Here is a 24,237-nt window from a genome sequence, read left to right on the forward strand (position 1 = left end):
TGTCAATGTCTTTTTTTTTTTTTTTGAGAGGTTTTTGCTCTAGGGCGCGTGCACTCGCCAGACAGACAGAGAGAGACAGAGAAACAGAAAGCGAGAAATCACTCCCCCCCGCCCCCCGGGGGGAATGGCCACACCGCAATCCCTTCTCCTTTACTCTCCTCTCAGGATCTTGGGCATGCACGCACACACGCCTGGAGTGAGTTTAAGCCACCGGGTCCGGGACTTGAACCACGGTCGACTATGTGGGAGTCGAGCAACATAGCCATTATGCTAACTGCTGGTCCACTGGCAATGTTTTATTTCTTGACCTGCGTCAACAAATGTAACACAATGGCTTTCACTTATTTAATGAGTCCCATTTTTGACAGTCTCATGGCTTTATAGCTTACTATGCTGGTCTTTTGAGTTTCCCAACCTTTCTGTCTACATGCTGTATTTACATAAGATAAAGTTTAAATAAATCAGCTTTAAAAGAAAAAAACATGAAGACGTGCCTCATGAAATTAAGACAATTCTTACCATATGTTCTTTTCTATTATAACCCAAAAGATGTTTTGCTACTATTTCTTTTTAATCTGATTATTGCTTGCTCCATATGGAATTTTTTTGGTATGTCACCTTACTGATAATTGGTCAACAGGTTGAGGCATGTGTTCATCCTACATGAACTGGTGTTTCTCCAACAGGGAGACCCACAACATTCTTCCTGGTCCACCAAAACCTTGATTGATTACAGATGTAGATGTGCTAAAAATCATCTTACTGATATTAAAGAAGTCATCTTACTATTAAATATATGTATTTTGCTATTATTTAATACTTTAGGGGGAAATAGCTTATAGTGAGATACCTATATATTTCTTCTTTATTTAAAAACTATTATGGGCCTAGTTGCAGTGTTGTAACTACTGAGATACTACACTCTGCAATCTGGGATCACATGGGAGGCCCAGGTTCAACACCCTGTCCAACCCTGACACAAACCTTTAACACCAGCAACCCAAAAGGCTAAGGCTAGACAATTATGAGTTTGAAGCTAGCTTGGATACCGTAGCAAGAAGTTGAGGGACAAAGACTGCAATACAGTAAGACCTTGTGTTTAAAACTTTTTGCTACATAAAATAATAAATAAAAATGATCAGGAAATGTTATAGTATATAAACTGTCAAAAGAGGAGGGTCTGAGGAAGGACATTTGGGGGAGGGACAGGGAGGCAAAGCATTAATGACACAAAGAGGTGTGGTATTTTACGTTGAAGATATGTTGTAGTTTTATCAACAGAACTAGGGAGAAATGTTCACCTGTTGAAATATCCATTTTGTAAGACAAATAATAATGTGATTGAATGTATGGAAGAAAATGAAATAAAAAAATAAATAAAAGGAAAAAAATTCTTTAAAATTTTAAAAAACCTGCTTTTAAAAAAGGATTTGCACACTGTTTCTAATTCTTCCCAATTTTCTATCATAAAAGCAATTTCTAATTAACAATGCACCACATTCGACATCTGCAGTGTCATCATTGTGTCTGTATATAAACTCGGGGCTTTTTTGTTTTGTTTTATTAGTATCACTTCTCTAGAGAATCAGAGGGGATCTTTACTGTCATGGTGATTTAGTAATAGTACAGCTGAGGGCTAAAAATAATCATAAAAAGCTTTTAAAGATGAATTGAGGCACTATCTAGAAATCAGTCATTATTTTTAACCTTATGTATAACAACAGCTGATGTGACAGAGATCTTAGGGTATAAACAAAGACTATGCTTCTTAATAATATAATTTCAATAATTCAAATTTTTAAAAATCCTACAACCAAAGACAACTCAAACTGTGCTCCCTTTTCCCTTTTGATAAACACTTCCTATGTCTAAATATGAAGGCCCTAATGCATGAAACGCAACCAATTATAAATCTGGTCAATGCAGTAGCTGCTTCAAGCACTAAACTTTGAACCTGACAACAGCTGACTTCTGGCTTTTTGTTTTTTAGGCTGTATCTTCAAAAACAGAAGAGCCATGTCTATTCCCAAAATGACAACAATTGGTTGAGTAACACATGTAGCATAATGACATTCACTCAATTAGTGAACTGCATTTTTGACAGTCAATGAATACAGCTTTTACCACTTTCTCCTTGAGTTTATGGTAATGTTGAGAGGCTTTCTCAAATATACACATTTACTGGTCCTGTCCATCTGATTATATTTCCTTAGGACTTAAAATTATGGACAACAATAACATTTTCAAATATGTATAGCATTTGCTATTGTGTTTTTAGGCACATATTTCATCTGAGTAACTTACTGATGTATTTCCAAGAAAAAGAAAATGATGCGTTTAAATGCAACAGTCTACATTACATCTGCTTATAAGAAAGTTCAGCCTACATCAAGGGGTTCAGGTAAAACTCTTATGAAGGAAGACAAAACCTCACTTATTTTCCTGATATTTGGGGTTGTTTGTCTAATATCTAAATAAGGTGCTGTTTGAGTTATAAACCATTCTCTTTCTGTCTTCAATATGGCCACTTACACAACAGAAATATGAGAGGGAATACATTGGAGCACCTTGCCAAAACAAAGTCCTTTCTTTCTAAAGACTTAGGGTGAATTACAGCTATCGTATTTATTTAAACTAACACTTTCCCCTGATATATTAATTATTTTTTTTGAGAGGTTTTCGCTATAGGGCACGTGCGCTTGCCAGAGAGAGACAGAGAAACAGAAAGCGAGAAATCACCCCCTGGAGGGATGGCCATGCCGCAATCCCTTCTCCTCCATTCTCCTCTCGGGATCTTAGGCATGCACACACACGTGCCCGGTGTGAGTTTTTTAAGCCACCTGGTCCGAGATGCGAACCACAGTCGACTATGGGGGAGTCCAGCAACATAGCCATTACGCTAACTGGTGGTCCCCTGATATATGAATTTTTGATCTTGCGTTAAAAACAGCCTAAATTGAGAGATTTTCATCATTCTTATTCCACAACTGCTTGATACCCTACATGCTATTTGCAACAGCTGGTAACTTGCTTGCACAACCTCATTGACATGAGTGCCTGAAGTTCTCAACTTGAGTTACACAATATAGAAATGCTATCCTTACGGACGAGAAACGTGTTAGTCACAGTGATTTATCGATATGAATTGACAAGCCATCTAAAAGAACTTTTAATACAAATTTCCTGGGGTGAGGTGGTGATGCAGTGATACCCACGTGGGAAGGCCTTGGAATTGAACCCTTGGGCTTCCTTATGCACACTTGGCATGCACACATGTCCTGTGTTTCAGATTAGCAAGAGGTGGAGGGCAATGTAAGGACCCTGTGTTAAGGGTGCCTGGCTCTCTCTTGCACTCTTGCTTTCTCTCTCTCAGAAGAAATAAACTTAGGACCAGCAGTTAGCGTAATGGCTATGTCCCTGGACTCCCATGTAGTCAACCGCAGTTCACGTCCCACACCCGGTGGCTTAAAACTCACACCGGGCACATGTGCATGCGTGCCCAAGATCCCGAGAGGAGAATGGAGGAGAAGGGATTGTGGCGTGGCCATCCCCCCTGGGGCGATGATTTCTCGCTTTCTGTCTCTCTATCTGTCTGTGTGGTGAGCGCACGCACCCTATAGCAAAAACCTCGCCAAAAAAAGATGCCAGTTGCCTATGTTGTGTGCCCCAAATCCTGACAGGATGGAGAAATGGAAAAGGGATTGCTGTATGACCGTGCCCCATTGGGAAGGGGGTGGTATTCTTTCCCTCTCTATCTCTCTCTGGTAAGGTGAGACACTCTCTGGCAATGACAAAGGTAAACAAACTAACAAATTAATGTTTGGAAAATAGGGTAGAAAATATTCTGCTCTTCATTGAGTCCCAGGAATGGAGAACTGGCACACATTCGACACAGTAATATTCAAAACACGGAATCCTTTCAAATGCCATAGAAGTCACTTCTCTCACAAACTACAGGTAAGCTTTTAACATCCGCAAGTACACAAAGCGACTGCAAATGTCCTATACAGAGCCTACCACCAGCAGGTTCTGTACTACACTTGTCAGCCAAACTCATGTCAGAGGTAAAGGACACGCACGAATGTGATTCTCCTGCCTCTGAACCTGCCTGCTGCCTTTCATAACTCATTAGCCAATCCATTTCTCATTAGCCCATCCACTACAACTAATGCTAGCTTCACGCCGTCGTCCACCCTCCTCCCCCAACACCCATCATCAGAAGATGAAGCTGACTACACACAGACCTGACCTGGCAATAAGGAAAAGACAGTGTTGACTGGATTCCACTTCAATGACTAAGGCTCAAGTCTACTGCAACCCAGCTGCAAAACCAGACCATCCTTTAAAAAGTAAAATGAAGGGGCTATGACTGGGGTGTGCATGCTAAGTTAATTATGTAAGCTGCAATACGCAGAATTCACTGGCTATGCTAGGGCATGGTCTTTCTTCTTAGACACAGCCAGGAATCGGTAGGTTCTTTCTAACCAGCTAACCCATTTCTCGGTGACCTCCTTTCCCTGCATGTCCCCGTCTCCTTTCTCCGCTTAAATCTAACAAAGTTTGTCACTGAAAGCCTTTCTGCATGTGAGTTTGGAAAGGAACATTCCACTCATCTAGCAAGCATTTCTGACCTTTTCTATCCTCTCTATCCACATATATAATTACATGAGAAGTGAACTGAGCTTGACGTGGTGTGAAGTGGACTTACAACAAGTATGTTATAAGCATTTCTGCTCCATAAACCATATGTGGATAAGCAGCTCCAAAATCAAACAGAATTTCACCCAAGTTTATCTTATATCTTAATCCTCTACGATTTAAAAAAAAGAGATTTATAGCAAGACATCTGAAATTAGAGGAAGTCCCTAGGAAATGAACAACTCTCAGGGCACACTCTTACTGCCGAGTCCCCCTCTCTGTTATGAATGACCACACGGCCCCTGGCTCTGTGTCAGTAATGGATTAGCAGAGCTACATAAACTGCTTAAACATCCTTAGGGATAAATTAGATGTCACCATCATTACGCCATTATTGTTTTATTATTCTTATCCTGTAATAATTCACTTCAGATAGTAAAAAATTCAAAGAGCTTTGCTATTGTGCACATAAGCTCACTACACTTGAATTTTTTTCTTCCTAGAAGCTGGAAGCAATTGGGCATCCTTTCAAAGCTGTGTAAGTAATCGTGGTCTCTAAATGAGCCATAATTACAACCAGCACCATTGCCATTAGCAAGAATAAATTTGCAAGATTTTGCTTGGAGCTCAGAGCTCGTCAAGAGTTATATTGGCAGGAGCAATCCATGTCCTCAAGGGGTTTACTCTCTAGTAGATAATGCCGTGAAGAGAAATTACTTACACAGTACAGGAGAGGCCAAGAATAGTGCACCTGCACAGTGTGGAGGTAGGGGTGGTGGGCTCCTAAGCAGGAGGGACTGAGGTAAGCCATAGCATCTCAGCCCTCACAGGGTTAACTATGTTTTCCAGCAGGAAACACTCAGAGAAATGACAAAGGGCTTCAGAAAGTCTGGAAAGGGGCCATAAGGTGGTGTGGTGATTGAGGCACTGGACTCCCACATGGCCAACCACATTTAAAGTCCCAGATCTGGTGGCTTGAAAAATCAAGCCAGGCACGTGTGTGTGCGTGTCCAAAATCCCAGGAAGAGAATGGAGGAGAAGGGACTATGGCATGGCATTCCCCCTGGGGGGTGATTTCTCACTTTCCCTATCACAGACGGCCAGTGAGTACACGTACACTTTGGCAAAAATAAATAAATAAATAAAAAGTCTGAATTCATGCACTGTTTTTTTTTTTTTTTTTTGGAGAGGTTTTCGCTATAGGGCACATGCGCTCGCCAGACAGACAGAGAGAGAGAGAGAGAGAGATAGAAAGCGAGAAATCACCCCCCAGGGGGGATGGCCACACCACAATCCCTTCTCCTCCATTCTCCTCTCCGGATCTTGGGCACACATGCACATGCGCCTGGCGTGAGTTTAAGCCACTGGGTCCGGGACTTGAACTGTGGTTGACTACGCGGGAGTCCAGTGACATAGCCATTACGCTAACTGCTGGTCCCAATGCCCTATATTTTTATAGTACATATTTTCCATAAACTTTCTTGAAGACCCTTCACAGACAGACTCTCCCACAAAACTGAGAATAAGAACACATGTTCCTTGTTTTCCAAAAAGATTTAAAAACTCTGAAATTTCAAAGCTACTTACTATAATAGATGACCAAAAAGGCAAGTGTGAATAGGATTCCAATTTGTACAACAACTACCAGAGAAAGCTAGGGCCAGCCGTGCTTCTGTGGCTATTATTGGATAAAAACATTTTGTAGTACAAGTCCTTGCCTCTCAACATTTTAAATCTTACTATCAAGTTAAGATCTCATTTCCAGGCCCTAACATGAAAAATGCTAAATTAAAAGAAAATATGTGTGATCATTTATTCTTTCACTCATCCAGAACACTGAGTAAAATGTCTGAAAAGAAATAAATTCAAATCCAAAGTGTTAAATCTCATCTCTGAGATACAGCAGAGTTGTGTTACAAAGTAGAATATGATAAGAGCCATATGTGAACCTTATGAAGTTCACAAAAAGGTGAGACTCTTTCCAACTAAGATGATCAAAGGCACTTCCTTGGAAAAAGTGGTTTTGGGATTGAATTTTAAAGGACAGGGAATGTACAGACATCCTGGGATAGTGGGATAGTTTTAGAGGCAGGAGAGAGTTTTCCAGATGGAGGAACAGGAACAAAGGCATAGAAGCATCGGGCATGTGCTAGTAACTTCAAGGAGTTTAGCTGGGTTCATACAACCTAGTTTCTGAAAAGTAACAGCACCAAGGAACTAACTGAGAAGTTGGAATTGACAACAGCGTGCATCAAATAGGCCATGAGGATAATGCAGACATCAGGGAGTCAATCAGAAGTTTTGAACAGTGGAAAAACACATGGGTAATAGCGTATACTTCTCCCTTCTCCATTCTCCACTTTAAAAGTTGGCCACTTCTACAACAAACTAGCCTTGAAAAACCAGCATGTCAGAGTCATTCCACAGTCAGATTCTTGGGGAAGGTTGAAGCATTCTTCAGCTCTAAATATGAAATCACTTTCCTAGTAGGAGAGGGACGGATGACTTTCCAAGTGTTCCATTACAGCTCTCAGACTGAAAACCACTTTTGATGAGACTTTTCCTAATGCTTTCCTTTATTTAGACTAGCAAGAGTTTCTTCTAGTTCAACAGGTGTTTCCTGATCAAAACATCCCATAACTCATTTTGTAATATGTAATATTAGTTGAGCTTCTTCTATCCAATTCATAGCTCGTTCATTTTTTTTCTGTTTAAAAGGTGTTTTCATTCAAGTTGTTGAATTTGTAATGGGGGATATCATACCAACAAAATAAGTTTGTCTACTATCTCATGTTGTCTGAGGCAAAGAATCAACCACCACAGTGCTTGGCATACACAGTGTTCAATAAGTAACAGTTGCTCTTGTTATTAAAGATCTAAGAACTGCACAGAGTGATGGAAAGGTGAATTCATACTAGAAAACCTTTACAATAATCTTCATCTCTTACTCTCCCTCTTCAGTAGCTACAGTTTTCCCTCTTTTAAACAGGAGTTTGTCAAAGTATATACTACCAAAGTCCTGCACTTAAAACAAATGTGGATGCCTGCTAAATTGCAAACTTTCTTGACTCAATCCATCAGGTACCTAGCCATCAGAATTTCATTAAGTTCTCCCCAGTAGCTCTTCAGTGCACTAAAGTATATTCACTATGGCTTTAGACCCTATATTCTACTGTGGATACCTGAACCCTGCTATTCAATCTACAAAGAAAATGTACATGTCCTAGGTAAATGAAGATTTAAGAATATTTCTGGTTGTGTTTAAAGACACAGACTTATATTATAAAGCAATAATTACGGTCTGTTTTTGTGACAATTTCAGAAAATACATGGGGAGTACTTTTCCTCTAAAAAATAAGACTATAAATATACCTTATTTCTTCATCTGAAATATGGAAATAAGAACCTTCATCCTACCCACATTTATTATAAATTCCTAGAACATAACTTAGGAACACTTTTTTTTTTTTTTTGAGAGAGAGAGAGAGGTTTTTGCTATAGGGCATGTGCGCTCGCCAAAAAGAGAGATACAGGGAGACAGAAAGCGAGAAATCACCCCCCAGGGGGAATGGCCACACCACAATCCCTTCTCCTCCATTCTCATCTCGGGATCTTGGGCATGCATGTACACGTGCCCGGCGTGAGTTTAAGTCACCGGGTCCAGGACTCGAATTGTGGTCGACTACATGGGAGTCCAGCGACATAGCCATTACACTAACTGCTGGTCCCAGGAATACTTTTCAAACAAGTATAAAGTACTGAAGATCTTAAAGAATCTCCAAAGACAATAACATATTACATAAAATATTTGGTTTATGTGGGGTGTGGGAAGGTAATACTTGTCTGGGGAATAAAAAGAGCCTTAGATTTCTTGTAGAAACCATTAAACAAATTGAGATTTAAATAAGAAAACTGATATTTTTTAACCATTCAAGTTTATGAATTCGCATTTTATAGGACAGAAAGGTCCTGTTTAAAAAATTGCTTTCTTGAGTACTATTATATTAACTGGATTCTCTTAAATTCCATTTTCACCTATTGAAGCTGTGTGCAGATTATGGGTACAATTCTCAGAATTTCCATAGTTGTTTGCTGAAGTGAACTAAATTGGAATACTAGTAAGGATACAACTTAACGTCAGTGAAACTGTAAAGCAGATAGATAGCATAGGAAGATTTGGAAAAGTAAGCTACCTGTCACTAAAATAAATAAGGGTCTGATACATGAAAAAATTTTTAAAATTAAAATTGGGCCAACCAGGTGGCATGGTGACTAAGGAGGCTGTATTTCACACAGTCAACTGTGAGGTTTGAGTCCCCAAACCAGTGGTTTGAAATACATGGGGGGGCATGTGTAGGTATGTGCCCAAAATCCTGAGAAGAGAATGGAGGAGAAGGGATTACAGTGTGGTTGTCCCCACTGGAGGTTGATTTCTCACTCTCTCACTCTCTCTCTTCCACTCTGTCTCTGGCAAGGACACACCATATAGCAAACTAGGGGGAGGGGAGAAAGGAAAACAAAAAGAGCATCATTGTAAACAGAACTGAGAATAGGAGGAAGTTATTAGGTCTTAATCATCCTATTACCATGTGCTTTCGTTTAATTTAGGCATAGATTTAAACATAAGAACTAAGTTTAGAACACTACACAGTCTTTATCAATGTCATTTGCTTACACAAGTCATAAAATAGCATTCAATTGTAGAACTGGATTTTGATAAATGCAACGATATAACATAAACCACATCTCTCCACAAAGAGATAAATGAAGTGATAGGAGGTTGTTCAAAAATACTGGATTGTTGGAAAAGTCATGCAAAATATTTTGCATAGAAAAAATACATCATGGGGACCAGCTATTGGCATAATGGCTATGTTGCTGGACTCCCATGAAGTCGACCACGGTTCAAATCCTGGACCCAGTGGCTTAAACTCACACTGGGTGCATGTGCATGCATGCCCAAGATCCAGAGAGGAGAATGGAGGAGAAGGGATTGTGGTGTGGCCATCCCTCCTGGGGGGTGATTTCTTGCTTTCTGTCTCTCTGTCTCTCTCTGTCTTTCTGGTGAGCGCATGCACCCTATAGCAAAAACCTCTAAAAAAAAGAAAAAGAAAGAAAGAAAGGAAGAAAGGAAAAGAAAAAAATATGTCATGACTCTTCCAGCAACCCAATATTTCTCTAGGAACAAACAACTGGAAATTTGTATTTTAAAAAATACATCCTGAAAATAGCACCAAAAATCATGAAATATTAAAAATTAAACTTGGTAAAATATGCGCAAGACTTGTACACTGGACACATGAAAATATTCCTGCAAGATATTAAAGAAGACTTAAATACAAATGCTATGTTCCTTGATTAGAAAGGAGGCAAGACAGTACAGCAGTAAACCATGATGCTCTTCGGGGCTGACCACGTGGGAAGGGTCTGAGTTCACATCCGGAGACCTTCCTGAGCACACTACATACACATGTGCTCATGACTCAGAGCTGGTTGGGGCTGAGGGTAGATCAAAGAATCGAGATTCTACTGAGGGTGTTACCTCTCTCACGCTGAAGAAATACATACACATACTTCATTTTATTTTTCTGGAAGAAAACACAGACATAATCTTTGTGACCTGAGGATAGACAAAGATTACTCAGGACAAAAAATGTATGAACAACTTTTTAAAAAATAATAATAAATTTAATCTTGCATTAGAAAGATTATATTCATCAAAAGATAATGTTACAGATATGAAAAGGCAAGACAACTAAAAGAAATTAATTTTCAAAAGATGTCTAATAAATTCATGTCCAGAATATGTTTTGGTTTTTTGTTCAGTTCTTTTTCTAATGCCAGAGGGTGCATGTATACACATAAGAGAAACAGAAAGAGAACATACCCCTCAATGAGGCCTGGTCATACCACTATCCTATTTCCTCCAATTTTCCGTTCCATTGGGATCTTGCACATGTGCACTCACCCTATGTGTTTTTCCAGCCCCCCTGGGCTGGGAATCAAACCCTGTTTGGCCATGTAGGATCCAGCTGCCTCTGTGTAGCACTTAACCGTGGTGCTAGAGGGCCAGTCCCAAAATGTGTTTATTTATTTTAAATTTGCTATAAGGCACATGTACTCATGGGTGGCAGGGAGAGTGTTGGGAAGAGAAAGTCCCCCCCTCCAGGGAGAGATAACTACCCTATTATACCCCTCCTCCATCCTCCTCTCAGGATTTTGGGCACTAATGCGTACACACACTTACTGTATTTTTTAAGTCATTGGGTTCAGAGCTCAAATCACACACTCAGTCATGTGGGATCCAGCTGCCTTAACACCATGTCACTGGCTAGCTCCAAAATATGTTTTTTAAAGCTTAAAAGCTAAAAGACAAATAACCTGGCTTTTAAAAAGATTTGAACAGAACAGACCTTCCAACAAAGAGGACACATAAGTGGCAAACAATCACACAGAAAGACACTCAACATAACAGTTTTTAGAGAAATGCAAAAATTAGAACCACAATAAATTCCACTATATGACCCTCAAAATGACGAGAATTTAAAAAATTAAAAATATCAAAGATTGGCAAGAGTTTGGAGCAACTGGGACTCTATTACATTGCTGGTGGGAATGCAAAATTGTCTAGCCACTTTGGAAAACACAATTGGTGAATAAATTTTATCTCAGTAATAGTGATTAAAAACTGTACCTCAAAGTAATTTTTAAGTATGTTTATCTACTTTGTTACTGAGTACAAACTTTAAAAAAAAAAGTTTATCTTGACATTTTACTGGCTTTAGTTTCCCTAATTAAAAAAGATCAGAGACAACCAAATAGTCAGCTCTGTCATTAGTACTTTTGTAAGAAATATGCACTCCAATGGGTCTTGTAATATAAAATACAGCATATCATTCATAACTACATTGAAAGAATTAAATATAGACATGAAAGACATGGTTTTTCATCTGACTTTAAATGTACCTCCATGACTCAACCCATTCATCTTAACTGTCATTTCATGAGATTTGCTTAATCTACCATCTTGACCAATCTTGTCTATCTCACCCTGCCCCCTACACATCACATTCTTCTACAGAATGCATAGGAACATTCACCTTCTAAAACCTCAAACCAAACACGATGTGTGCTAACCCCTGAAGACCTTAAATCTTCAACCCAAGCTCCAGTGGGATAATGTATGTTCTCTCTTTAGATCTTCCTTGACATTTAACATAGCACACATACACCTTCTGATCAGCCTGGCATCATTCTTTTCATGTTCAGATTGCAAGATGAAGCAAACAATAGTTATAATCTGGGACCTACAGCACCTAAATCAGTCATTAAACTGAGCTCTCAAAGAATACTTGAGAAGGGTAGGAGAAGAAGATAGATAAGAAACAGGTCCTTTTAAATGGATCAATAGTGGGGACATTTGCTGGCTGTGACAGATATACTGAGGGTCTTCAAACAATTTATGAAAAAAGCATATTGTAGATAAAGGCTGGTGGCGTGGTGGTAAAGGCAGCTAGATCCTAAATGGTCGACTACCAGGTTCCAATCCCGGACCTGGCAGCTTAAAAACCATGCCTGGCACTTGTGCATGCATGCCCAAAAAGAAAGAAAAGAAAAAAAAACTATGCATGGATTTCAACTTTTTTGTACTAAAATAAACTTGTATTTTCATTTTATTTTTCCATGAACTATTTCAAGTCCCCTCATATAGAAGCACAGACCTTATCTATTAAGAGTGGACATTTTACAGGGCTGCAGCTGGACATAGGAAATTATATTCTCTCTGAATCAATGAACGCCCTATCGCAACAGAGGTACTGTGTTAAGGTGACTGTGACGAGAGGTAGCAGTCGCTTAAGAAATGAAATACACCACACACACACACACACACACACACCTATCTTTGCAGTATGATGGTATTTCTAGGAGATACTGCTGCAAGACTTGGTCTATATGGTCACTGGCCCTACATATAAATGTCTCTTGCTTACAAAATCCAAACCAATTCTTAAATCAATGTTGCCAGAAGGCATGTGCACTCAGTGCCAACAGAGAGAGAGAAGGAGAGTGAGAAAGCTCCCCACCCCCGGGGAGCAAGATCACACCACAATTCCTTCTCCTCTCATTCCCCCTCATAGAGAATTTTGAGCACACATGCCTGGCATGTTTTTCAAGCTGCTGGGTCCAGGACTTGAACTTGCTGCCATGTGGGATCCAGCCACCCTGTCAGGCCACAGTTTCCCCCCTAAAACCACATTTCTAATTCAGTTATGTCCCTTCTCCCTACATCCCCAACATGTACAGTATCATTAGAAATGAAAATCCTTTACCTTGTATTTCTGCTATGTAAGTGAAATCAGCGTCCTGTTTTACTACTAAAGCAGGGGTAAAGGCCAGAGCTACCTCAATTTCCTCAATGACTTCAGAAGATTACATCTTTTAAAAACATTTTTTCTTTTTTTAAAATATATATATATATATATATAGACAGATTTTTACTATTGAGTGTGTGCACTCACCGGAGAGACAGAAAGTGAAAAATCACCCACCAGGAGATGGCCAGGCCACAATCCCTTCTCTTCCGTTTTCCTCTTGGGATTCTAGGCACATATGTGGGCCAATGTGGGATTTAAACCTCCAGGTCCAGGACTTGAACCGTAGTCAACTATGTAGGAAAACAGTGACATAACCTTTATGCCATCTGCTGTTCCCTAAAACTCTTTTCTTTCCCTGAAAGAACTCAACAGACAACTAGGAGAAAGAACGAATGTGAGCTAAGAGTACCACTAGATACTCAGTCTCTCATTACTCTGGGTCCAAGTGGAGGCACAGTGGTAGCCAACTGGAGCCACATGGGGAAGTCCTGGGACTTCCCTGAGTATGGCTGGGGGTAGGAGGGGAGGGGAGGAGAAGGATGCCTCTACCTTCCTGTAATTTGAACTGGTTAAGAGTCAGGATAATGATAATGAGGCTCCTGATGAGGATGCCTAGCTCTGTCTTTCTCAGGGAAAAAAATAACCTTTTTAAAAAGTACATCTTATTGGGGCCGGCAGGTGGCATGGTGGTTAAGGGCACTGGACTCCCACATGGCTGACCATGATTAGAGTCCTGGACCTGGTGGCTGGCTTTCTCACTTTCTCTCTCTCTCTCATCAAATTTAAATAAATAAATAAAGTCAAATAAAATCTTTTTTAAAGAAGTACATCTTATTTTCTTTTATTCTTTTCCCTCCCCCCCAAATATTGGAAGGCATATGTGCTCACCAGGAAGAGAGGAGAAAAAGAGCATATCTGCAAATAGTGCCTGGTTATGCCACGATCTCCTCCATTTCCACACCCATCAGGATAGGCACACTTGCACACATGCCTGGTGTGCTTTTCAAGTTGCCAGGGTCGGCCCTTTGGGACTCAGCAACTCAAGCACAGGGTTTACCCACTGTCCTACGGGGCAAACCCTCCTATTGGCTTCTCAATCTCTTGTTTTAAAAGATTCCGGGAACCAGCAGTTAGCGTAATGGCTATGTTGTTGGACTCTCATGTAGTTGACCGCAGTTCGAGTCTCAGACCCGGTGGCTTAAACTCACACCGGGCGCATGTGCGTGCATGCCCAAGATCCTGAGAGGAGAATAGAGGAGAAGGGATTGTGGCATGGCCATCCCCCCTGGGGGGTGATTTCTTGCTTTCTGTCTCTCTCTGACTTTCTGTCGAGCGTACGCGCCCTATAGCAAAAACCTCTCAAAAAAAAAAAGATTCCGAATAATATTTCCTGAAGTATCATGGTCATAGCATTAAGTACATCACTTTCCACAGTGTGAGCTTAATAAATCGTTTCACTGATTGACAGCGAAGAAGCCACAATCTCACAGTGATCTAGGTCATCTGCTGGCATTGCTTTTGAAAACTTCCCAAATCATTATGGTATTTTTATTAACATAAAAATTTTTAGTATCAGGCACTGGTAGACCTCAGGTTTAGTATCAGCTCAGTCACTAAACAACCTACAGGAAGCCATTTAACTTTTCCTTTTTTTAAAATGGAAAATGAAAAGAGCCTTTCATAGCAAAAATGATGAGTTAAACATGCAAGTATGGAAACAATGGTAAAGCAGTATCTGTATTACCTGGTAAAAATTCTTACCTAACACGACTTAGTAAAACTCTTAAATTTGCTCCACAAATACTTTCTAAAATGCAGTATCGAAGGTCAGCCTCAGTCTAAGCCACGTGGATTAAATTGCTGATTCTTCATATCCTGTAAGTTTCCCCTGAGTTTACAAAAGACACGCCTATGATAAAGTTTACTTCAAACAACATAACCAAGTTGTCTAAGCCAATTAAGGCAGTTAAGTCATTTGGCGAGGGTGGGGGGGTATACAATTTCACTTGTATTACCAGACAGACGGGCGAACAAGCAACGTGATGTTCATTTAGGCAGAAGACAGCCTAAAGCTTCAAACCAGAGCAGGCCCTCGGCATCTCCTAGGCTGTGGGGAAAGCCATGATGTGTTTTTCTGTTTATAGCTCTCACAGTGATAACAAAGAACATCTTTAAAAAGAAAGAAAGAGAAAAAGAAAGAAAGAAAGAAAGAAAGAAAGAAAGAAAGAAAGAAAGAAAGAAAGAAAGAAAGAAAGAAAGAAAGAAAGAAGAAAAGAAGAAAAGAAAAGAATAGAGACATCATCCAAATCTTTTATTTTTTTTAAGTTTATTGGTTTCACCCATGAGAGAAAGACACACAGGTACCTCTGACAAGGTCCTCTCGCTATGATCCAATGCCAGCCTTAGTTATAACCTGGATCATGGGTGGGTACATTCACAAGTGCACGAGGAAGCCGTGGGATGAGAACCCAGGACCTTCCCAGTGGGTCCAATATCATGGAGTTTGTGTTTCCACACACCAGCCTGGGCCCCAAAAAGCACTTTGGATATAGCATTTACATCAAACCACCGAAAAAGCTTAGTCAAAAAGGAACATTATTTCCCCTCTTTTATCTTTTTTTAATTCACCAGTGGACACATATACTCATTAGAAACAGAGAAACACGGGACCAGCAGTTGGCATAATAGCTATGTCGTTGGACTACCATGTAGTCGACTGCAGTTCGCATCCCGGACCCTGTGGCTTGAAACTCAAGCCGGGCACGTGTGCGTGCGTGCCAAGATCCCGAGAGGAGAACGGAGGAGAAGGGATTGTGGCATGGCCATCCCCCCTGGGGTGATTTCTCGCTTTCTATCCCTCTCTCTGTCTGTCTGGCAAGTGCACACACCCTGTAGCAAAAATCTCTCCAAAAATAAAAAAAGAAACAGAGAAACAGAAGGGAGGGGGAGAAAGCATCCCTCAATGTGATATGGTTACACTGCAGTTCCTTCTTCATTTTCCATCGTGTCAGGATTTGGACACCCACATACATGCACTCACCCTAGTTTTCAAGCTGCTGGGGCCAGGATTTGAACTGTGCAGCCAGCCATGCTGGATCTAGCTCCCTTAACCACCAGGTCACAAGGTTGACACTATTTCCCCTTTCTTTAGATGGCCTCTCCCCACCCCAATTCCTGTAGAAAAGCGTAGGCCTGTATTTCATTTCTTTTCCCTGCTATAAAAGCTATATGACATAGGAAACTTCTATAGGGAAAGGATATAAACTCACTTCTAGGTTCAGACTACATTTTTAGGGCTATAGAGAGATTAAACAGAAAAAGCTCAATATTCTAAAAGTTGGCACCTACTCCTCTAATTGCTTTTCCAGTATTTTAGAGTAAGGAATCAGAAACTGTGGAATGAGGCCTAATGGAAGGGAAATTGCTTTCAGGAAGGAAACTGAAAGAAACAAGTCTTCTTTTCAACTCTGTACATTTCCTTAGGTTTGGAGACTTCAAAGAAAAGACAATCCCTTGAAAATCCCAAGCAGAAGGGAGCTAAGAGATCTGCCCCCACATCCCTCCCCTCCAGAAAAACTTCTTTTTCTTTTTTGTGAAATAATCATATCCCATAATGTATACTTTCTTAAAGAATGATTTATTTTGAATTTTATTTATTCATTCAATTATTATTATTATTATTTTGACCAGAGAGAGAGAGAGAAAGGGAAAGTAAGAAAGCAAGCCACCAGGTCTGGGACTTGAACCATGGTCAGCCATGTGAGAGTGTCCAGCACCTTAACCACCACACTGACCATTGGAGTCCTTTCCTTTCCTTACTCAAAGCACTGCATGAGATACCTATTTTGAAAAAAAAAAAAAATATTCTCTCGCCTTCACTTTCCCTCACCTATACAATTAAATACCTGTTCAATGAATGCTTACATAAAGATAAGCAAGTTTTAATACTGAGTATAACCTACAATAAATGAGTCATTAGATTATCACAACTGGTAATAATGTCAGAGACTAACTCCAGCTGTTTACTAAATATTTGCTTCTTTTTTTTCTGGACACTCGGTTCTCTACATTCTCATCTTCCTTTGCAGGCCTTTCCTACAGAACAAGAGTGCAGGTGATGGGTGCCACTTCAAGCACTAGCCCAAAGGAGTTAAGTGTCCTGGATCTTCTTTCTCCCTTTAACTGGAAAAAGACAATAGCCAGGGTGAAGCTAAAGCAATATGTTCAAAATAGCCTCACCTGGGTCCCTGATGGTGTGGACTGTAAACCTTGAGGACCCAACAATATCCAACTTGGATTCCTATGTGAATGAAAACTTTATCATGTGAATTATTACATATCTAGGCATCTGTAGTGAGTTGAATGGTAGCCACCCTCCTGCAAAACATACGTGTGTGTATGTCCTAGCCCTGGAACCAATGAACATGACCATCTTTGGAAAACGGTCTTTGCAGATGTAATGAAGGTAAGGATCTCGAGAAGAAAGCATCTTGGATTATCCAAGTAGGTCTAAATTCTTTAAGTATCCTTAATAAAAGACAAAAGAAGGAAAAAGAAATTAGAAAGCCATCTTTTTGTCTATCCTAACAAGACTGTGAAAGATTAACAATAGGTTTTAAACCCATTAGAGACAAGTTTGATAGGTAAGTGTATATTATAGTGAAAAAGCAACACCACACGGAGTTCTTCCTGGCATGAGCAGACACTCTTACACAAGGGAGGGGTAAGGCTGACACCTGGTGTACTGGCAACCTCACCTCCTGGTGGGACAACCAGGCCTTTTTCCGTTCCTCTGAGATTCTTGACAAAGATGTTCAGCATGCCTTGAAACCCAACTCCTAGTGAACAGGAAACTCAGGAGCTATGCTGCCACTAGGAGACAATAAGGCAAATGCAGAAAGTGAAGCTCTCTTTAACAGGGCTCCCTGGTGTCTTCACTACGTGAACATCACGAACAAAGGGCTGTTCTAGATTAAAGGAGACTTCTGAAATGTAACAGCCGGATGTAATGTGACTGATCCTGTACTAGATTCTTAAACAAATCAGGAAAAAAGAACAACTGAAGGAAAATCAGAAAATATGACTGGGTAATAAAATATATTAAGGAATTGTTATTTATTTTAATTACGATGACCTACAAGAGAAAATTTATATTTTAATAAGGTGATACTGAATTGTTTTTAATTGCCAGAGGGTGGTTGCACTGGCCAGATAAAGAGAAGAAAATATGCACACCCCAAGGGGCATGGTCATGCCTCAATCTCTTGTCCTCCATTTCTCCATCCTGTTGGGATTTGGGCCACATGTGCACACGTGCCCGGTGTTTTTCAAGCTGCTAGGGCTAGAACTTGAACTCTGCAGTCAGCCATGTGGGATCCAGTCCTCTTACGCAACCACTAGGTTATAGGCCTGGCGTGATACTCAATTTTATTTTATTTATCTATTTATTTAAAAAAATTTTTCTTTAGTTTTGCTGTAGGGCGCATGTGCTTGCTAGAGACAAAAACAGAGAGAGAAGGAAAGTGAGAAATCACCACCGAGGGGTGATGGCCACACCACAATCCCTTGTCCTTCATTATCCTCTCAGGATTTTAGACAGGCACATGCCCAGATGTGCTTTACAAGATGCTGACTCTGGGATTTGAACCATGCAGATGACCATGTGGGATCCAGAGCCTTAAACTCCATGCCGCCTGCTGGCCTGATTTTTTTTTTTTAATAAAAAGATAAAGTAGAGGGGCCAGCAGGAGGCGTGGTGGGTAAGGTGCTGGACTCCCACATGGACAACCACAGTTCAAGTCTTGGACCTGGCAGCTTGCTTTCTCACTTTTCTTTTCTCTCTGTCTCTCTGGCTAAACTGAAAAACATATAATATCAAATAAAATTAAATAATTCTTTAAAAAAAAAAAAACAGAATAAACTAGAAAACAAAATACCAAACCAAAAAAAAAGTCTGACTGACATGTAATCAAAATAAGAATTACAAAGAGAGAGAAGACTAGATATCAAAATGTTAAAAACAAAACACTAAAAGTTGAAAGACAGAATTTGAAAAGAACTAAACAGATCCCAAAAACTTAGCAATGATTTTTAAATGTAGCATTCAAACATATCACAGAATTATAGAAACAGTAAAAATGTAAACAGCTTGACATTGAACAATAATATTAAATACAGCAAAAATGCCAGATAGGCAGAGGGCTGGAGAAAGGCAGGGGAGATGGCTATCTGCTATCCCAACAGCTGGCAGGTAGAAGTCAAAACTGTGGCTAAAGGCGGATTCAAAGCCTGGACCTTAAAGAAAGGGGCTAAAGGCAGATTAAGTCTGGAGCCTGGGAGCAAGGGGAAGGAGAAGGCCATTGCTGGCATCATGCCTTTTCCTTCAGCACCTGCCCCTATGCTTACTGCTCAGATGACTCCAACACAGCAGTCACCAACGGAAGTCCACGTGCACTTCTCTTGGTGCTCCAGAGACAAGTCTTCATCAGCTAGAACCCACTGATGTTCCACAGGAAACAACTTGTCAGTATCCAATAGTGTGTGCTTACTTGGCAGAGAAGAGGTCTAACTGGCTCCCGAAACCATGAACATTTAAACACACATGTGCACGCACATACACACACACACACACACACACACACACACACACAGAAATATATTAGGTAAGCGGAAAAGTCATGGTCATGTCATATTTTTCTGTTTAGAGTTTGTTTGTTTGTTTTGCTATAGGGTGTGAGCGCTTGCCAGAGAGAGAGAGACAGAAAGTGAGAAATCACCCCCTAGGGGGGATGGCCACGCCGCAATCTCTTCTCCTCCATTCTCCTCCCAAGATTTTGGGCACACATGCACATGCGCCTAGCATGAGTTTTAAGCTGCTGGGTTCGGGACTGCAGTCAACTGCGTGGGAGTCCAGCGATGTAACCCATATGCCATCTGCCAATCTCTGTCTACATTTTTCTATGCAAAACTGTGTCATGCCTTTCCCAACAACTCCATATTTCCTTTTTTTTTAAAGTATATTTGATTCCAGTGACAAATTACTTAATTTATTCAACAAACAACTTTTTTTCTTTTCAAAGAAATAGTATAAGGAAAGAAATAAAAGGTTTTTAAAAACCCTTTCATAGTGATTCAATATTAGTATATTCAAATGAAATGGGTCAGTTGTGTTGGAAGGACAAGAAAGCAACTCTCACTGTAACGGATATCTTAGAGTGCCAGTACCTTTGAAGTGATCGTCATGAGATGGAGTATCTTAGTGCCCAGGCCTGACTCAGCTCCAGCTGAGTGCCCGCCAGGGCCTTCCACTCCCTGGATCACGATCCATGGCAATCCTTGAGGGCTGCAATCTGATCTCCCTGAAGCGCTTAACACAGGAAGCTGAGTCTAAGAGGGTACAGTTTCCTATCACCTCTTCCTTCCCATCTTTTTTTTCTTTTAAATCTCTTTCTGTATCACTCTGTATAAGTGAATAAAGGGATGACTCCCATCTCTCACCCTGCCGTCTCCCCTTCCTTAGGGCTACAACACAAGCAACAGCTGGCCATTAGGAGGCAGAGTCGAGCCATGTCAAATCAGCCCAGAGAACAACAAATCAAGCCATCAGTACCAGCAAACCCCAGAGGGAAGCTTCCTAGCTGGGCTTGGGTGTGACCATCTGACAGTTTCTGGACTGGATTATACATTCATGGAATCCACACCCAGAGGCCTTAGTCCTCTCAAATGTCCTGAATTCTTTGACTAGCCACTCCCCGTGATCATCCAGCAGAAGCAGGGTCATGAACCAAGCACCCCACCACCTGTAAGTGTTATAGCGCCACCCCACCCCAAATCACCTGAGATGCCACAGCACAAAACTTTGGTGACAGTCCCCCACCTACCTCAACTGTTGGTTCAATGGGCTGTTTCCACATCCCTGGTATAACAGAGAACTACTGGAAGGGCTTGTAACTGAGGTTTGGAAATAGTTGCTTCTGTCTCACTATCTGAGTGGCCTTGGCTTAGATACTTATGCTCTGTGAATCTCTGTTTTATGATCTATATAAGAGGGTTGGGGAATGGGTGAGAAAAGCAGTAGGACTTTCACATTACTTTATAAGTTCTAATTAAGATCATCTTATTTATTTATTTATTTATTTATTTATTTCTTAATACGCATGTGCTAACTTTTCCAATAGAAAAAAATAAAAGCAGTCTAGCTTGGAATAAATGGTCTCTAACAATTTCTGTAGATATAATGTTCTGAAAGCCTAAGTGCATCGAGGATCTCCAAAGCCCCCTACACACAGCATTCCCCACAGTGCTCAGAGCTATGCAATTCTAATAAACATCTGAGGTCCCAAGACAAAAAAGTTCTAGCATCGCATCTGTACCAACACTGAGGGACAAGCCAGCAAGAGGCTAGCTCTTTTTCCATTGTTCTTCCAAGACCAGAGCCCTTGTATTCCCAGGTGGCTTAGGGGGTGTTCTACGTGCAGCTACCAAGGGAATGCAACACCTCCAGCTTTCTACTCTCACACTGTGATCTTAAACGACTGCAACATTGGCCTCGTGGCCAGGAGGAATCCTTGAGGTGATGTTCTCATGGGAGCCCTGCCTATTCACTACTGCACAGAAATAGGTACTCTGAGATGCATCTCACACCACTCCAAGTCCAGCAGAGCCCTTCTCTTGTGCCTTGTATAGCCCCGCTCCCAACAGCGTCAGGTTCTCCCGTGGTACTTCAGCCTTCAAGATCCATCAGATGCTCGGGTTGTCTTTATATGCATACAACGATCTAGAAAAGGACTAAGGGGTACTGTCAGAATAGTGTTACTATAGCCAGCTCTTTGGGGTTTGATCTTAATTATATTGGGGATGGAATTTATGGAATTTATACCTATCAGCTAGGGCTCCAGTTCAAGTCTAGGGACCTCCCTAGGTGCACTGGGCATCCATTTACCCATGATCCAGGGATGGCTGAAGGCTATGGGTGGACTGTAGTGTTGAGACTTTGTTGGAAGTGGTGTGTGTGTGTGTGTGTGTGTGTGTGTGTGTGTGTGTATCTTGCTCATGGAAGAAGTAAATAAAAACTTTAGAAATTAAAAAAAAAGTTATCTTCAATGTGAATGTAATTAATTCCACTGGATTTTTACACTTACTGATGGCTAAGAGGCCAACTCCATGGTACAGCAGTCACAGCTCTGCTCAAGAGAAGCCAGATCCCATATGGCAGCTGCGACTGAAGTCCATGGCCGGATCAGCCTGAGAGAGAAAGTGGGAAATCACCCTCCAGGGGGGCATGGCCGTGCTGTAATCCCTTCTCCTCCATTTTCCTCTCAGGATTTTGGGCACGCATGCACATACCCCTGGCATGAGCTTTAAGTCACTGGGTTGGGGGACATGCATAGACCCCTGGGGGGATGATTTCCCACTTTCTCTCTCTCTCTTTTTCTTTCTCTCTCTCTGGTGAGTGCACATGCCCTATAGCAAAAGCCTGGAGTTTTTTTCTTTCTTTTTATTTTTTTTAATTAAGTTTCAAGCGGAATAAGTGCCGGCACTTTTTTTTTTCTTTTGAAACATAATCATATAAGCAGTAACCTTTCTCTTCAGCTTCTATCTATCTTTGGTACTCACATACAGCATGGAAAAAAGGTGATTTTACCACCACACCAGTACTGTTCTAGTTTAGCAAAAAAAGGTAAAATAACATATGACGAGTATTTCAGAAGCTTTCTGTGAACAGCGGGGATCACCTATTTCTTAGGGATCAGGCACCATCACATATGGGGGAATACAGAAAAACCTCTGTGCTCCCTGACATGTTGTCCCCACAGTGACACCCAAGAAAGTGGTGACAGGAGGAATTGAAACGCCCCCAGAAACTTTCAGCGTGACAGAAATGAGGTAGGGACAGGTACACAACCACGGAGAAGTTTACAACAACCAGCTTGTGTCTATTCCTGCAAAAGTACCAAGACTGACTGCCAATTACAGTGGAATACCACATGCCATTTAAAAGAATGAGGGAGAAGCACACGTATTGGGCAACTGCACCAATATGCAGTAGAGTATGTGATATGTGTGGAATGTACTTTTAAAAAAATGATTATTTTTTATATTTACTAGTATTATCATTATTATTTTTAATTACATGTGTCGGGGGGGAAGTATGTGAGGAAACAAACCACCAGGTCTGGGATTCAAACCATGGGGGGAGGGGGTCATGTGTGAGTCTAGCACTTCAACCACCACACCACCCGCTGGCCTCAACCATACTTTTTTTTTTAAACATTAACAGAAAGAAATGTTCTTAGGAGATACTTCACAATCTTTTCAATACTTCTCTCTACTTCCACAGTGTAGGATTTGGAGAGTAGAGAGAAGGAAAGTGGAGAATTTCACTTTTTATTTCATGTATCTCCTAAATGTCTGAATTTGTTATGAATTAATTGTACACAGCTAGAGAACAACTAAAATCTGAAATAGTTTTATTAGTTTAAGCACTGTTTCTTTATAAATTCGCCTTCTTGCAAGAACGTGCATTAACTTACATGAAAAAGAAAGCCAGTAAGTCCGAGGACCTGCATTGCTCAAGCAGCACAGGCCGCTTTGTAAGGTAAGCAGAGACACAGATGGATTCGATTTGTCCACTTGACCTGAATTTACAAAAACCTAACTGCAAAATGTTTGAAAATAAAAGAAAGAACTAAAATAATGAAATAATAAAAGCAGTCATTTTCCAGCTTTTCCTGTGGTTTAAAAAAAAAAAAAAGGCAAAATGTCACAGAACAGAAATCCATGCATTTCCTAGAAAAAGTCAAACATATATAAGGGACAAATCTGAGCCTTTTTCATTACTTTCTTGATAAAAACGTCACTGTTTCTTACCTGATCACAAATCAGCTCCCATTTTTTCTCATTGTCATACTGCCGCAGTAACCTGGCTTTGTCAGGAGGTAGGTTCATGGCATTCTGTAAGAAGAAAAAAAAGATCTGTCACCTTCCACAGCTAGCTGCTAATGGGTAGGTCATGGCAGACCGACTACTACTGCGGTTCTTTTGTGACTCCTCTTCAATTTCTAGTACCTGCATGACACAAAACATTGTGCGGAGGTCATTCCAACATCAAATTGGTTTAATGGGAGGAGGGCACCCCCAAGGGACTATCTTGGGACATGGGACTGACTGCTTGAATAATCAGATATTCATTTCAGCAAAAAGACCAGAAGTGGTTATTCAGAAG

The 24,237-nt window shown here is 40.7% G+C and overlaps 1 protein-coding gene across 1 annotated transcript in view; it reads right to left on the reverse strand.

The window, feature by feature from the left end:
- The window catches only part of FMNL2 (formin like 2), a gene marked incomplete in the record, with an annotated part of 348,552 nt that overhangs the window by 122,130 nt on the left and 202,185 nt on the right, over nucleotides 1-24,237 (reverse strand). Inside the window, 1 exon segment of the mRNA XM_027775349.1 lies at nucleotides 23,883-23,966. Coding sequence (XP_027631150.1) covers nucleotides 23,883-23,966 — 84 coding nt within the window.

This window comes from Tupaia chinensis, unplaced genomic scaffold (assembly GCF_000334495.1).
Source record: "Tupaia chinensis unplaced genomic scaffold, TupChi_1.0 Scaffold000549_1, whole genome shotgun sequence".
Lineage (NCBI taxonomy): Eukaryota > Metazoa > Chordata > Mammalia > Scandentia > Tupaiidae > Tupaia > Tupaia belangeri.